The 14,137-nt window shown below is 42.2% G+C and overlaps 1 protein-coding gene across 1 annotated transcript in view; it reads left to right on the top strand.

Moving 5' to 3' along the window:
- LOC144508523 (uncharacterized) overlaps positions 1-14,137 on the top strand; it is a 628,622-nt gene that overhangs the window by 357,056 nt on the left and 257,429 nt on the right. Inside the window, exon 3 of the mRNA XM_078236560.1 lies at positions 13,578-13,626. Within this exon, the coding sequence (XP_078092686.1) occupies positions 13,578-13,626 (49 nt within the window). The remainder of the gene's footprint in view (positions 1-13,577; positions 13,627-14,137) is intronic.

The following is a 14,137-nucleotide window of genomic DNA, read 5'->3' as shown; positions in this document are numbered from 1 at the left end:
CATTTTGAGGACCAGATCTCATTAAAACAATGGCATTTTATGCTCAGTTGGCAAGAAGTGCACTTCGGAAGCCTGGCACTGGCTGAGTTGCATACACCACCTACATGCCATTGAAACCATCCCAGGAGCAATGGACGGGTAGTGTGGCCTCTTCAGGCTTGTTTATTATAACTTTCTTCCTCCATCTTTACACATATCCAAACTATTACCACCCAAGATGGAGCAGAGTCTGCCTTCAGAAACAGTAGCAACGTGACAAGGAATTCGCAAAATTCAAAGTAAAAGACAATGGTTTTGCAACCCAGGTAATTTGTCTTTGAGTCTAATGAATGACCACTGGAACACCCAGCCACATTAAAACTCTGAGTTGCAGCACTTTAGTTGCTGATCAATTTTATAAAAGCTGCCGTGTTGATAATGTTTGCTTTCAAACACTTTTTTTCTAAACTTTCATCCAGAGGCATAACTATGGTAGATCTGCATGCATATTAAACTGAAATGAAATTGGGACGGCATGGTGGTTAGCACTGCTGCCTCACAGCACTAGGGACCTGGGTTTGATTCCCGGCTTGGGTGACTATCTGTGTGGAGTCTGCACATTCACCCCATGTCTGTGTGGGTTTCCTCCGGGTGCTCCGGTTTCCTCCCACAGTCCAAAGATGTGCCGGTTCGGTGGATTGGCCACGCTAAATTGTCCCTTAGTGCCGGGGGAATGGCTAGGGTAAATGCATGGGGTTATGTGGATAGGGCCTAGGTGAGATTGTGGTCGGTGCAGACTCGATGGGCCGAATGGTGCTGTACGATTCTATGAAATCTTCCTGATTACCAGCAGCCACTAGCTTCCCCATCCTTTGCAATGCTCTGAGAAAGAGCCTGTTTGCCAACTTTTGCTGGATAACTTTTCAAGGATCAAATAGAAACATTCAATGATATGTATTTTTTTAAAGCACAAGTTGAATCGGCTGTAGTGGCCTATTGCCCTTGATGCCAAAATTAATACTAAGCAATGAATGGGATATAATCTATAATTCAGATGGATTTATGCAGTGTTGAAAAGACATGTCCCTTACCTGCAACTTAACAGCGCATTCTTTGTATGGGGAAATGTTTAGCTGTCAGTTTTATCAGGTAAATCCTGTGATTAACGTAGGTAATAACATTCTTTTACAAGCCAGCAGTCATGTAGCACCTGCACCCTGTAATTACCTTATTGGAATAACATGTTTGCATGGCTCCAGCAGATGACGGCTTTTAAACTTGAAAGTACCAAGACGATCAAGCGTAACTCCTTGCATTTTGAAACATTTAATTGTGGGATGCTCAGTTCCTACTGGAATAGGAGCAGCTACGGGGAAAAGAATGATATCCAGAATTTATTCCGGCAGGTTTTAACAAGAAGAATCATTCCATTCATTCTTTCCAGCTTTAAGAGACTATGAATTACTCAATTTCCTTTGCAGGCAAGAAAATAAACAGTCTGTTGTGATAATCCATTTTTATTGCTTTGGAAGGAAATTAACTGTAAGCCAAAAACAACCCTCAGGCACCCATTCCAAAATCTCTGCAAGATGCTGTGCTGTCAGACATTTTGGATGGGGTGACAGTAGTTTGGATGTTCAGTATGGAACAATGCATCTTCAGCAGTGTCAGATACCGGGTGCTAAAATTGTCATTGCGTTAGTATATAGCCCAGAATAGTCCAGAGCTTGCACATTCTCTCAAGATATAATTTTATTTCATTTAATGATGGAGTAGATCAACAGGACACTCTGTTATCTCTCCATGTTAAACATTGAAGTAGAAATGTCTGCAGGTACATTTGATTTGATTTTGATTTGATTTATTATTGTCACATGTATTAGTATACAGTATTGTTTCTTGTGCGCTATATAGACAAAGCACACCGCGAAGAAAAGGAGAGAATGCAGAATGTAGTGTTACAGTCACAGCAAGGGTGTAGAGAAAGATCAACTTAGTGCGAGGGAAGTCTAGTCAAAGGTCTGATGGAAGCAGGGAAGAAGCTGTTTTGGAGTTAGTTGGTACGTGTCTTCAGAGTTGTGTACCTTTTTCCCGATGGAAGAAGGTGGAAGAGAGTATGTCCAGGTTGCGTGGGGTCCTTGATTATGCTGGCTGTTTTTCCGAGGCCACAGGAAGTGTAGACAGAGTCAATGGATGGAAGACTGGTTTGAATGATGGATTGGGCTTCGTTCACGACCCTTTGTAGTTTCTTGCAGACAGAGCAGGAGCCATACCAAGCTGTGATACAACTGGAAAGAATACTTTCTGTGGTGCATCTGTAAACATTGCTGCGAGTCGTAGTGGATACGCCAAATTTCCTTAGTCTTCTGAGAAAGTAAAGGCTTTGTTGGGCTTTCTTAACTATAGCATCAGCATGGAGGAACCAGGACAGGTTATTGGTGATCTGGACACCTAAAAACTTGAAGCTGTCGACCCCATTGACGTAGACAGCGGCACATCCTCCACTATGCTTCCTGAAGTCGATGATTATCTCCTTCATTTTGTTGACATTGAGGGAGACATTATTGTTGCCGCACCAGTTCACCAGATTCTCTATCTCTTTCCTGTACTCTGTCTCGTCATTGTTTGAGATCTGACCCACTATGGAGGTGTCATCAGCAAACTTGAAAATCGAGTTGGAGGGGAATTTGGCCACACAGTCACAGGTGTATAAGGAGTATTATAGGGAGCTGAGAACACAGCCTTGTGGGGCAACAGTGTTGAGGATGATCGTGGAGGAGGTGTTGTTGCCTATCCTTACTGATTGGTCTGTGAGTTAGGAAGTTCAGGATCCAGTCGCAGAGTGAGGAGCCGAGGCCACAGAGTTTGGAGATGAGTTTCATAGGAATAATGGTGTTAACGGCTGAGCTGTAGTCTATGAATAGGAGTCTGACATAGGTATCTTTGTTATCGAGGTGTTCCAGGGTTGAGTGCAGGGCCAAGAAGATGGTGTCTGCTGTGGACCTATTGCGGCGATAGGCGAACGGTAGTGGATCCAGGCAATCCGGGAGGCTGGAATTGATTCGGGCCATGACTAGCCTTTCGAAGCACTTCATAATGATGGATGTCAGAGCCACCGGACAATCGTGTTTAAGGCACACTGCCTGGCTTTGCTTTGGCACCGCGTAAATGGACGTCGTCTTGAAACAGATAGGAACCTCAGATTGTTATAAAGACAGGTTGAAGATGTCTGTGAATACCCCCACCAGCTGATCCGCGCAGGATCTGAGTGCTCTTCCGGGTACCCCATCCGGGCCAGTTGCTTTCCGTGGGTTGACCTTTGAGAAAGCTGCTCTGACATCTGCAATGGTGACGTCAGATACAGATTTGTCCGAGGCTTCCGGGGTGGAGGGTTTACTCTCGCTGACCTCTTGCTCAAAATGGGCATCGAATGCATTGAGCTCATCAGAGTGGGGTGCATTGTGCCGGTGATTTTACATGTCTTCATCTTGTAGCCTGTTATGTTTTGCAGACCTTGTCATAGTCGGCGGGGGTTTTTGTGGCTAGCCTGGGACTCTAGCTTGGTCCGGTACTGTCTTTTGGCATCTTTGATGGTTCTCCTTGGGTCACATCTGGCTTTCTTGGTCAGGGTTGCCTGACTTGAACGCCTCAGACCTGGACTTCAGCAAGCTGTGGATATCCTTGATCATCCATGATTTCTGGTTGGGAAACATGCAGATTTGCTTCTTGCTTGAGGTTGCAGTTGAAAGTTTCTTTAAGTCTGGCTTTCCACTGGACTAAAGTTAACCCATCTCTTTGCTGCACTGTGATTGGTACACTCGCTGATCATAATCCTAAAGTAAATTTCTGGTTTTGTACTGACACAATATGTGAAAGTGTAAAACATGTTGGAACTAGACCTTGAATCCTCCAATTGTCACATTAATACAGACAATAGCAGGGATTTTAGCTCCTGGGTGGAAGGCAGGACAGAGGCACCAGGTTCTCCAGCCAGAAATGCCCTGGAAGGGGCAGTCGATTTTAAACATCTGGGTCTCATAAGCCAGCCAGTTGCTCCACCCCCCCCCTTCCCCTTTCCCCCCCCTCCCCCCCAACCCTGGGGTGGAGTGGAAGCAACAGCCATTGTATTTATGACAAACCAGAAGCTCCACTTGAAGAACTGCTGCAAGCTCCACCCAATGCTATTGATGTTTTACATCAGGGTCTTGCAATCAGTGTAAGACCTCAATTTGCATAGTATTTGAGGCCCATGCTTGATTCATGTTGGTATCATAGAATCTTAGTACCCTACAGTGCAGAAGGCGGCCATTCGGCCCATCGATTCTGCACCGACCACAATCCCACCCAGGCCCAATCCCCATAACCTCATGCATTTACCCTGCTAATCCCCCTGACACTAAGGAACAAGTTAGCTTGGCCAATCCACCTAACCCGCACATCTTTGGACTGTGGGAGGAAACCGGAGCACCCAGAGGAAACCCACGCAGATGCGGGAGAAGGTGCAAACTCCGCACAGTGACCCAAGCTGGGAATCAAACCCGGGACCCTGCCACTGTGAGGCAGCAAAGCTATCCATCATGCCGCCCAGGTATCGTTCTGCCTGACAATGGCATCAGGGTGTCAATAGGTTGGTCATGATGTCCCCACAGCATTTTCAACTCCTGGCACCCTCCTTCACTTTCCAAGTGGAAAGCAAACTGCATGAGTTGAATTTTGCCCCTGTAAAGATTGTGAACACAATTTCTGTGCTATTTGCAGAAGGCCAAAAAAATCTTTTCTCTGGAGCAAATAATATGAGGGAAGAATGCAAATGTTGGAAAATTGATACAGGATGACTGTCTCGTGGATTAGAACTCACATCTGTATGAACATATAGATCAGAAATGCTCAGAGTTTATCTCCACCTGCAACGTTGAGCCACTTGCCTTAGACAGTTCCTTCTACTCTCTACTGTTGTTTTCTCCAGGACACTCAATGTTACCTTGTCATCAGTCAAAGGGAAATATGTTTGTTCTTTTTTTCCCCTTCCCAACTAAGCACTGAAATTTAGAATGACAAGCAGACCTAGGAACTCACATATCACAATATGCAACTTACTCAACCATTCTGGATATTGACTGGGAGCTACGCTGAGAACACTTGTTTATTAACTGTCCCTCCATCTCAAACCTGACCTGGGTTCATAGTTCAGTAAAAAGGATTTTGGCTCCCAACTGATCAGTTTCCAGTTAGGTGGGGTGGAAAATTGATGGGAGTTGAGCTGCACAGCCGGAGTTCTGCTCATTTGGGCAGGATGGTGGCATCGTGGATAGCACTGCTGCCTCACAGCGCTGAGGGCTCTGGTTCGATTCCCAGCTTGGGTCACTGTCTGTGTGGAGTCTGCACGTTCTCCCCATGTCTCTGGGGTTTCCTCCGGGTGCTCCGGTTTCCTCCCACAGTCTGAAAGACGTGCTGGTTAGGTGCATTGACCCAAACAGGTGCCGGAGTGCAGCGACGAGGGGAATTTCACAGTAACTTCATTGCAGTAAGCCTCAATGTAAGCCTTACTTGTGACTAATAAATAAACTTTAAAAATTTGTACTAACCTTCCACCAGACACTAAAAGGACTCAACCAAATAAGAGCAGATGTGTTCAGATAGAATGGTAAAGAGTGATATTAGATGTTACATTTTCCACATCATCACTTTAGCAATGCTGGTTAATAGTTATGCCAGCGTTTTATTGGCATCCAATGGTCGAGAGAGATTTGAATTTGTGGTGTTTCCAGAGTGGCAGATGGTGTTTAAATTTTAAATGGCTCATTTTGGCAAACATAATGAATTTGCGATGTGCTCAAAAGCTCTCTCACCACCAAGTGTTGCCTGGATAAGAGGAGCTCACATTTTTATCTGTGTAGGCAGTGACTGCACAGCCATTTTGTTTTTGTCAGTATAATTGTCTGAATTCTGCAGCAGCAGTGATTTTTTTATCCCCTCTCACCCAAATAAACGCTCCGGTACAGCCAGGACACTGTTGGCCTGCCAAAATAATTTACATAAAGCTTCAGGAATTCTTCAGGATCAACAGTGGAACAAATGAGTTGGCCTAATTCCCTGGGTCTTACTCCAAGGAAAATGCCAGCTATTGAGTCTTCTCTATCTAGTAACTACTACATTATTAGAAATTACTTCAGCACAGTGTTCATATATTGGCATCACAAAGGATCGGGCATGGGTGAAGGATTCCAGTTAGACTTTCATCTGCTTCCCATTAAATTCCCATTCAAATCAGTTTTCCACCGGTTTGCAGCAGGTTTCCCGAGCCATGTAGGCATCAACGGAAGAACCTGCAGGAAATTCACACCAGCGTAAAAAGAATTTTTAAACTTCTGCCAAACTCTCCCCGCAACCGCCCCAACACCCCCTGAAAAAGCCGCCACTGAACCTGCCAGAAGAGACATGGGAGAATTCCACCCATAGACAACAAAGTCAGTTCACATCAAAGATGACTAAAACACCTCAGATTGTAATCTCTCAGCCTTTTACACTTACAGCTGACTACCAGCTTGATTTAATTCATTTTCATTCCTCAGTCCAGCGTGCATAATTTTCATTCACCTGCGGAAATGGAAGATCATTGGCAGCTTGATGTCAATCTCCCTAGTCACAATCCAATTCAGTATAAGAACAGAACAGGAAAAAGGAAGACCAGTTTACTTCTCTGGAATACTAGCAATGTTCAGTGAGATAGAAAGAGACCATGCCCAGATTAAATGGAGTGCACAAACTGTTAGAATCATAGATCAGCAAAGGGGAATACTTAAATAGGAGGTAAAAAGAGCACTCGAGTAAGGAAAAAATGTATTGGGATTCCAGAGATAAGGAGATTAGTTCAAGTTAGAGTTACAGTGAAAAAGAAATTCAGGATAAAAGAATTTAGAAAAATGAAACAGATGTCAATTAGAAAGACAATGAGGAAAAAACTAGCCAATGACACAACTTGAAATGCAGCAGAAAGGCATTTTGTTCTATTAGCATAAAGCCACTTTACTTCGATTAAATTTAGGATATGTAAATCACACAAAATATACACATATGTATTTCTAACTTTACGATATTGGACCATAAACTAATATGGTAAAGTTAGAAATACATATGTGTATATTTTGCGGAACTTTTGAACAATTAAGGGTATATTCACTTAGATATTTATTGTATATTCTGTGCAGCATATGCTTTTTATGAGTACTTTTTGATTTGATTTATTATTGTCACAAATTGGGACATAGAAAAAGTATTGTATCTTGCACGCTATACGGAAAAGCGTACCATTCATAGAGTACATGGGGAGAAGGAAAGGAGAGAGTGCAGACTGTAGTGTTACAGTCATAGCTAGGGTGTAGAGAAAAATTAACTTAATATAAGGTAGGTCCATTCAAAAGTCTGATGGCAGCAGGGAAGAAGCTGTTCCTGAGTTGTATGGTCTGTGATCTCAGGCTTTTGTATATTTTTCCCGAAGGAAGCAGGTGAAAGAGAGTATGTCCGGGGTGCATGGGGTCCTTGATTACGCTGGCTGCTTTTCTGAGGCAGGGGGAAGTGTGGACGGAGTCAATGGATGGGAGGTTGGTTTGCGTGTTGGACGAGGCTACATTTACTACCCTTTGTAGTTTTTTGCGGTCTTGGTCAGGGCAGGAGCCATACCAAGCTGTGATACATCTGGAAAGGACGCTTTCTGTGGTGCATCTGTTAAAATTGGTGAGAGTCGTAGCGGACATGCTGAATTTCCTTAGCCTCCTGAGAAAGCAGAGGCATTGGTGGGCTTTCTTCACTATAGCGTCGGCATGGAGGGAGCAGGACAGATTGTTGGTGATCTGGACACATAGAAACTTGTACACTCTTCAGTATGCTCTTCCATACATACTTTATGGAGAAGCTGTACGCCCTGAATGTGGGTGGATTGCAATGTTACCTCAATTTCTTTGCACTGGGAGCAATGTCTGTCACATCCTCAAAGAATTGTCTGTCATTTGTCAAAAATGGTCACCCCTTTCAAATTCCAGGCTGGCCAATATTTTCTCTTTTTTTTGGGCATGCGGTAATTTCAATCTTGAATAAAAGACTGAATTTTCCCTATCACAAATTTTGATCTTTAATGATCTGGATTAGCTCTGTCGCCCTCTTTCTTGAAAAAACAGGTGCTACATTGGCCACTCTCCAGTCCTCCAGCATACATTCACAGTCAATAGATCCTGGAAATATCATTTCTAGGTCCATGACAATTTTGTTTCTCATTTTTCTAAGGATCCTAGGATTTATTTCCTTGGATTCTAATGCTTTGTCTCCCTGTGGCTTAATGAAGTTAACTAAATCTTTCATTTTTTCCATCATAATATTACTTAGAACCACTTAGGATGTACCTCCACTCCAATATCCCTCTCTTTGGTAAAAACGAATGGAAAGTACCTCCAAAATCTTTTGAGCAACTACAAATCCAACAACATTTTCCCTTCAGGGTTGCACCTGGCTTTCAATAAATCTAATGATATGCTTGTATAAAACTTTCCCATTTCCCCTTATTATTTTCTCATATGCCTCTTGCTTTTAACCTTTTTATTTTGTGATAATGCTGGAAAAACTAAACAGAAATATTATTATAGTCCTCCTAGATACTGGCTGGGATTTTCCATTCTTGCTTGCCGTTGGTGTTTGGCAGTACTGGAAAATACTGCGAGAAGTCCTGGACGTATTTCAGAATGCAAGATGCGATCGTCCCCTGCCGCCGTCAGTGGTGGCCCATGTTTCTGGTCTTCCAATGTCAGGAACATCATTATAATATATTTGCATATCATTATCAGGCCCATATGCCGGAATCATACTCCCACGTCAAATTGAATTCCCAAGGCAAGATATCAGAATGGCGCAATGTACAACTAGATTCAAAAGGCATGCATCTGTCTGGATCACTCCCTTTTGTGGGTCAACTTGTCCTGCAGGAGGACAGATGGAGAGAGTATAAGCCAGATGGTGCCAGGGCAGATGATTAGGATGTTTGGCATGTGTGAATGGTGAGTGGGACCATGGAGATGATCCACAGGGGAGATGAAGATGTGTGTGGGAAAGTTAGTGGTGGTGTCTCACAAGCTGGCGTTGGGTGAGATCCTTATGGATGTGTGATGGGTCTGAAAATGAGAGAGTTGAGAATGATGACTTATCCTGGCAGAACGGAGGAGATCATTCATCCTCTTGCGGCACTAGATGGCTGTCCTCTTCTGAAGAGTGTTGATGCTAACCACCACCACTGCCACTCATGGTGGATTGGTCACCTTGTATGAGAGTCTTTGTCCAGTGCCTGGGCACATTACACCGTGGAGGGCCTCCATTTCATCCAGCAGGTGCTTGAGGGAGGTGTTGGTGAATTTTGGGGTTGTAAGCTTGCAAGTTTTGGGAAGCATGACTTCCCGGAAGCTTCCTCTGACTTGAACTGTGCCAGCTGAGTGCAAGGGCGATCTTTCAATATGGCGCCTGGATTATTGAAGCACAGAGCTGATCGTGCGGCAGGTGAATTAGAGGCTGTTCCATCAGTGATCTGACTTTAAACGCCTGCCTGCTCATTTTTTGCACAAAGTGCCACAAAATATGGCAGAAAAACTACTGTTGGGAGCATTGGGTCCAATACAACTCTTGCCACCCCACGTCAGACATTGCCGATTTCTGGGATGATTCTGCCATTGTCTTCAATAAAGTTGGTTCCTAATCTCTCTAATTAACCGTGGTATCCTAAAAACATTGGTAATTTTATTTCTTTCTAATGGAATAAATGTATTCAATGGCTGGAACTTTCCGGCTGTTCAGACCAGCAGGATCTTCTGGTCCCGCTGATGCTGCACTCCTGCCACGGATTTCCAGCCGTAGGGGGGAGTCAATGGGAAATCCCATTGACAGCGGCAGGACCAGAAGATCTCGCTGCCGGCCAAGGGCACACTGTCTTCCGCCACGAGAAGCACGCCATGGGGAGGCCAGAGAATCCTGCCATATATCATTTCAATCACTTTTCCAGCCCTGTCTGCCCATTTCTACCACCACCACCACCCCCTCAGCTCGCTCATTCCTCATCTTTGCAACATCTATACCAATCCAAATGGATGTTTTAGATTTTGTACTTTCCTTTTTTTTGTACTTGTAGATTTTCTTTCTGAAAAGGGCTAGTGTTGTCGGGAAAAAGCTGAGGCATGCAACTAAATTAGACAGCTCCTTCAAAGAGTTGGCATGTGCATGGCAGGCTGAATGGTCTCCTTCTGTGCTGTATGATTCTATGATTTTTGTTGCAACTTAAACTTGATAATATAGTGGGGCAGTGTGGGGCTCAAGAAGCTCAATCATATTTAGCCCATACATCTGATCTATTGCATTAACCATATTCATCAACACCACCACCCTTGTAGGCCTACTAATTTAGTGTTTGAGAAAAGTCATGTACACATTAAGTTCCCCTTAGTCTATTTATTTGCTCTCCGTCCCAATTGATAACTTAATCTCCCAGGACAATAATTTCTTGTTTCTATTCATCTTCCTAAGCTGACTGCACATTTCCTCTTAAAACAAATTAAAGGTCTGTAATAAACCTAACCAATGTAACCAGCCATTTTTATCTTGTTTGACTCCAACCATATTGACTCAGTCTGTACCCCTTCCTAGACCTCACCAACTTTCTTGCATTCTCACTGTTACCAACATTGTCACTCTATCTCCACCTATTTTCTATCCTCCTTAATATATTATAATTTCCATATGTTTGTTTTCCATTCATGCTTAGTTTGCAGCAGGTTTCTGTTGATGCTATTAAGTCTAGATCCTCCTGTAAAATAATTGATTCCAGATCCCTGATATATTTCCCACACTCTGTGCATTGCAATAAATACTCTAACTTTAAAAAAAAATTTCTATGTAACACTACTCCTTTCCTCATTATTTTCCCTAAATTATCCCCTACCTTTGTTTTAGTCTTTTCCCCATTTGTCATTAGATTTAATTTCTCTGCTCCACATCTGTCGTGCTAAATTGTTTTCTCCATGAATATTATCCTTATCTGTTTAACTTTCTCTATTAATTGATCCTGGTTCTAGCCTATCACTTTTTAGTTTTAAACACCTATCCACTTCTCTATTTAACCCCATTTTGACAGTTGTGGTGGCCTTTGAGCCAGAAGCAATAGAGTAAGGAAAACTTGTCATTTCTTTAAAATGTGTGTGGTATCTGTTTTTAAGAATGTTTAAAAAGGATGTTTAAGAGTTTGCATCAATGTAAAGAATCAATTGTAATTTTATTGAACAATAGTCTATATGATCTGGCAACCTTTGACCTGGAAGCTATACCAATACAAAGGAAGTTATGGCTAGGTGCAAAGAAGGGCTGCAGATGAAAAGGAGAGCTGAAAGCAGAAGCAGATCAGCACACAGATGCAGACAAAGATAGAAAGAGGAACACAGAATTTGTGTGAGGTGAAACCAGCAAAGCTTTCCATGTAAAGGTTGATTTTTCTATTCGGCAGCAAAATGAAGAATAGAATTTCAGAAGTTCTCGAGGAAACAATGTATGGGCGAGCTAAAAGGGACTGAATCCTAAAAGCAATACAAAGAGTTCAGGCAAATAAATAAGCTGATCATTCATATCAGAGGATCAGATTAATTGTGTTTTATTGGTTGGTCGGATGAAAAAGAATTCTGGAAAGCTAGACCATCAGACTATTGTGACTTGAAGGAGAGTTCATGGAAATGTGCCTTGTTGATGATCATAATCGTACCTGTGAATCTTGGAGGTGAAAGCAGCAGTGGAAGGTGATTCCTGACCTGTCCTGCATGAATAGAGAACAGCAAATTGTGGAACTGTGTAGCTCCATAGTGCCACATGTCTGTGGGGAGTGATGTGAATGTTTGTGCTTTGTTGTACCAACTATTCAAAGTGAAATTTACCTTTTAGCTGAATAATCACTTTCCTGTTAATGCGTGTTTAATTTATGTCATTTCTGATTTGTGTTAAAGGAAAAGTTGCAGAATATGGAATCTTGTTGGTAATTTCTTCATTTGGGCGTTGTTGCGATATTTCAGTTTATGACTGCCCCACAGAATCTTGATGTACTTTCACATCTTCATTGCTGTCAGACATAGTCAGTCTTTGTAAATGACTGCCCCTCTGTTCCAGGATTGCCCAATGCCGAACAAATTGAATCCCTAAGCCATGCATTGATTTTCCCTATCTGCTGTTGGCAGTCCTTTAATTTGCATCCTTCATTTTGGCATTGAATCCTTCTCTTTCCCAATGCTTTTAAGGTACCTGAAAATACAATTCTGCATTCATCATCTTTGAGTCATGAGGCAACCCTCATGTATGTGCCTCTTAGAGTCCCTACCCCATTTAACCCTATGTCATTAACGCTTATCTGGACTACCACTAGTAGGTCTTGGCCTGATTCCTTCAGTATCTTTCCTCAATATGTAATAATCTAGCTCCAGGTTGACAGCTTTCCATTTTAGGAATTCTGGCCTTCTAACACACATGAAAAGCTACAGCCCCTACTACTGTCCTGTATGCTTTCTTTTAATTTTAATTCATTGTCCTGTTGAAACCACCATTAAGCAGGCTGATGACTGTGTAAATAGTATGTCAGTAGAACTTCCTGTTATCTACCATGACTATTGTCCATTAGAATTTTCAGTGGGTAAATCTTTGTAAAATCCATAATGCACTTATTTATATTTCTGCTACATTTTTGGAGAATTAAACTGCACAATGTTTCTTTTGGTACTTGGTTTGTATTTGTCTTTATCCCAAAGCCTAGGTAATATATCCAGGACCATCCTCTGAGAACTATCAATGGTGTACCAATTTCCATTATCTTTCAGGGGCAGAGCACTGCCACTAAAATACACAATGGAAATTGCTCTGCATTGTGTTACAAAGTGTGCGGAGCAAAGTTACTTATTCACGCCAAACTGTATCACGTTCTTAACCTCTTCCTTTCACTTTCTGTGCAATCTGCCATGTGTTTCACGGCGGCGGAGGTAACCCGCCATTGGCCAGCAGTGGGATCTTCTGGTCCCGCCATTGTTAACGGGGTTTCCCAGGGAAACTTGTGGTGGGGGCGCATTGTCGGTGGAACCGGAAGATTCCACCAGGGTGAACGGCTGGAAAATTCCACCCAATTTTATTATTTTGCAATTGTTTGCAAAGAACAGTCTTACTCTGAGAGAAGTGAGACAAAATATATGTAACAATTTAAATGAGAAATTGTGGCTATCTGAGAATGAAGATTACATATTTTACAATATTCCATGATAATATGTATCTAAATCCATGAGCATGCTATATTATAATTCTTCACGCATTATTGATGAGGCATTCCTGTATTAGTGATCACTAAACCTGTGGAAATTCAACATCTTTCAACATTGCACCCAAAATCATAGACAATTAAAGTGCTTACTGTGATCTTAGCACTGTGGATGATATCTTTTTTTAAATGACTGATGGGAAGCAGTAGGACAGGATTGCTTTCTGTCTTAATGTTGTTAAATATATGTGTGTAGTGAGCAACATCTAAATTAAGCTTTGTCTTCTTGTAGGCCCTCCAGGAAAGCGAGGTAGAAGAGGCAGGAATGGAGAACCCGGTAAGTATCAACTTTAACTTCAAAAAGTTGCCTTTTTTCCACATTGATATTTAGTCATTAAAGAACAAAGGTAGTCATAGCAAGATGTTTCGCATTAAGTCCATTATTCCTAGCCAGGCATATACTTTATTGATCGTAAATACTAGGTTTATTCTGTAGTGATGTAAAAGCAGCATCCCAGCATGACTTGGTGTACTGGATTTGTGTTCTTCTGCACCAATCTGGAATTGTTAATGCATTGAGTAAGACAGCTGCAATCCTTGGCATTAAACCTTTCCTTTTTCTATCGAGAATGCTGAACATTTAAGACAGATTAAGCTAATGAGGGGAAAAGATCTTAACAAAACCCACCTGTGAATTTTTTCAAGTGTTCAAAGTAAAAGGCAAAAATGTTTCAAAATGTGTTTATTAGATAAATGGATATTAAAAAGTACAAGAAAGCCAGGTGTGAAAATATTGGAAGAGAAATATTACAACCAGCATGCTAATAATACGAGTTAGTCAATTATTTTTTT

The sequence above is a fragment of the Mustelus asterias genome, chromosome 1 (genome assembly GCF_964213995.1).
Source record: "Mustelus asterias chromosome 1, sMusAst1.hap1.1, whole genome shotgun sequence".
NCBI lineage: Eukaryota > Metazoa > Chordata > Chondrichthyes > Carcharhiniformes > Triakidae > Mustelus > Mustelus asterias.
The sequence above is the reverse complement of the archived record's forward strand: the minus strand, read 5'-3'. Positions and strand labels throughout refer to the sequence as shown.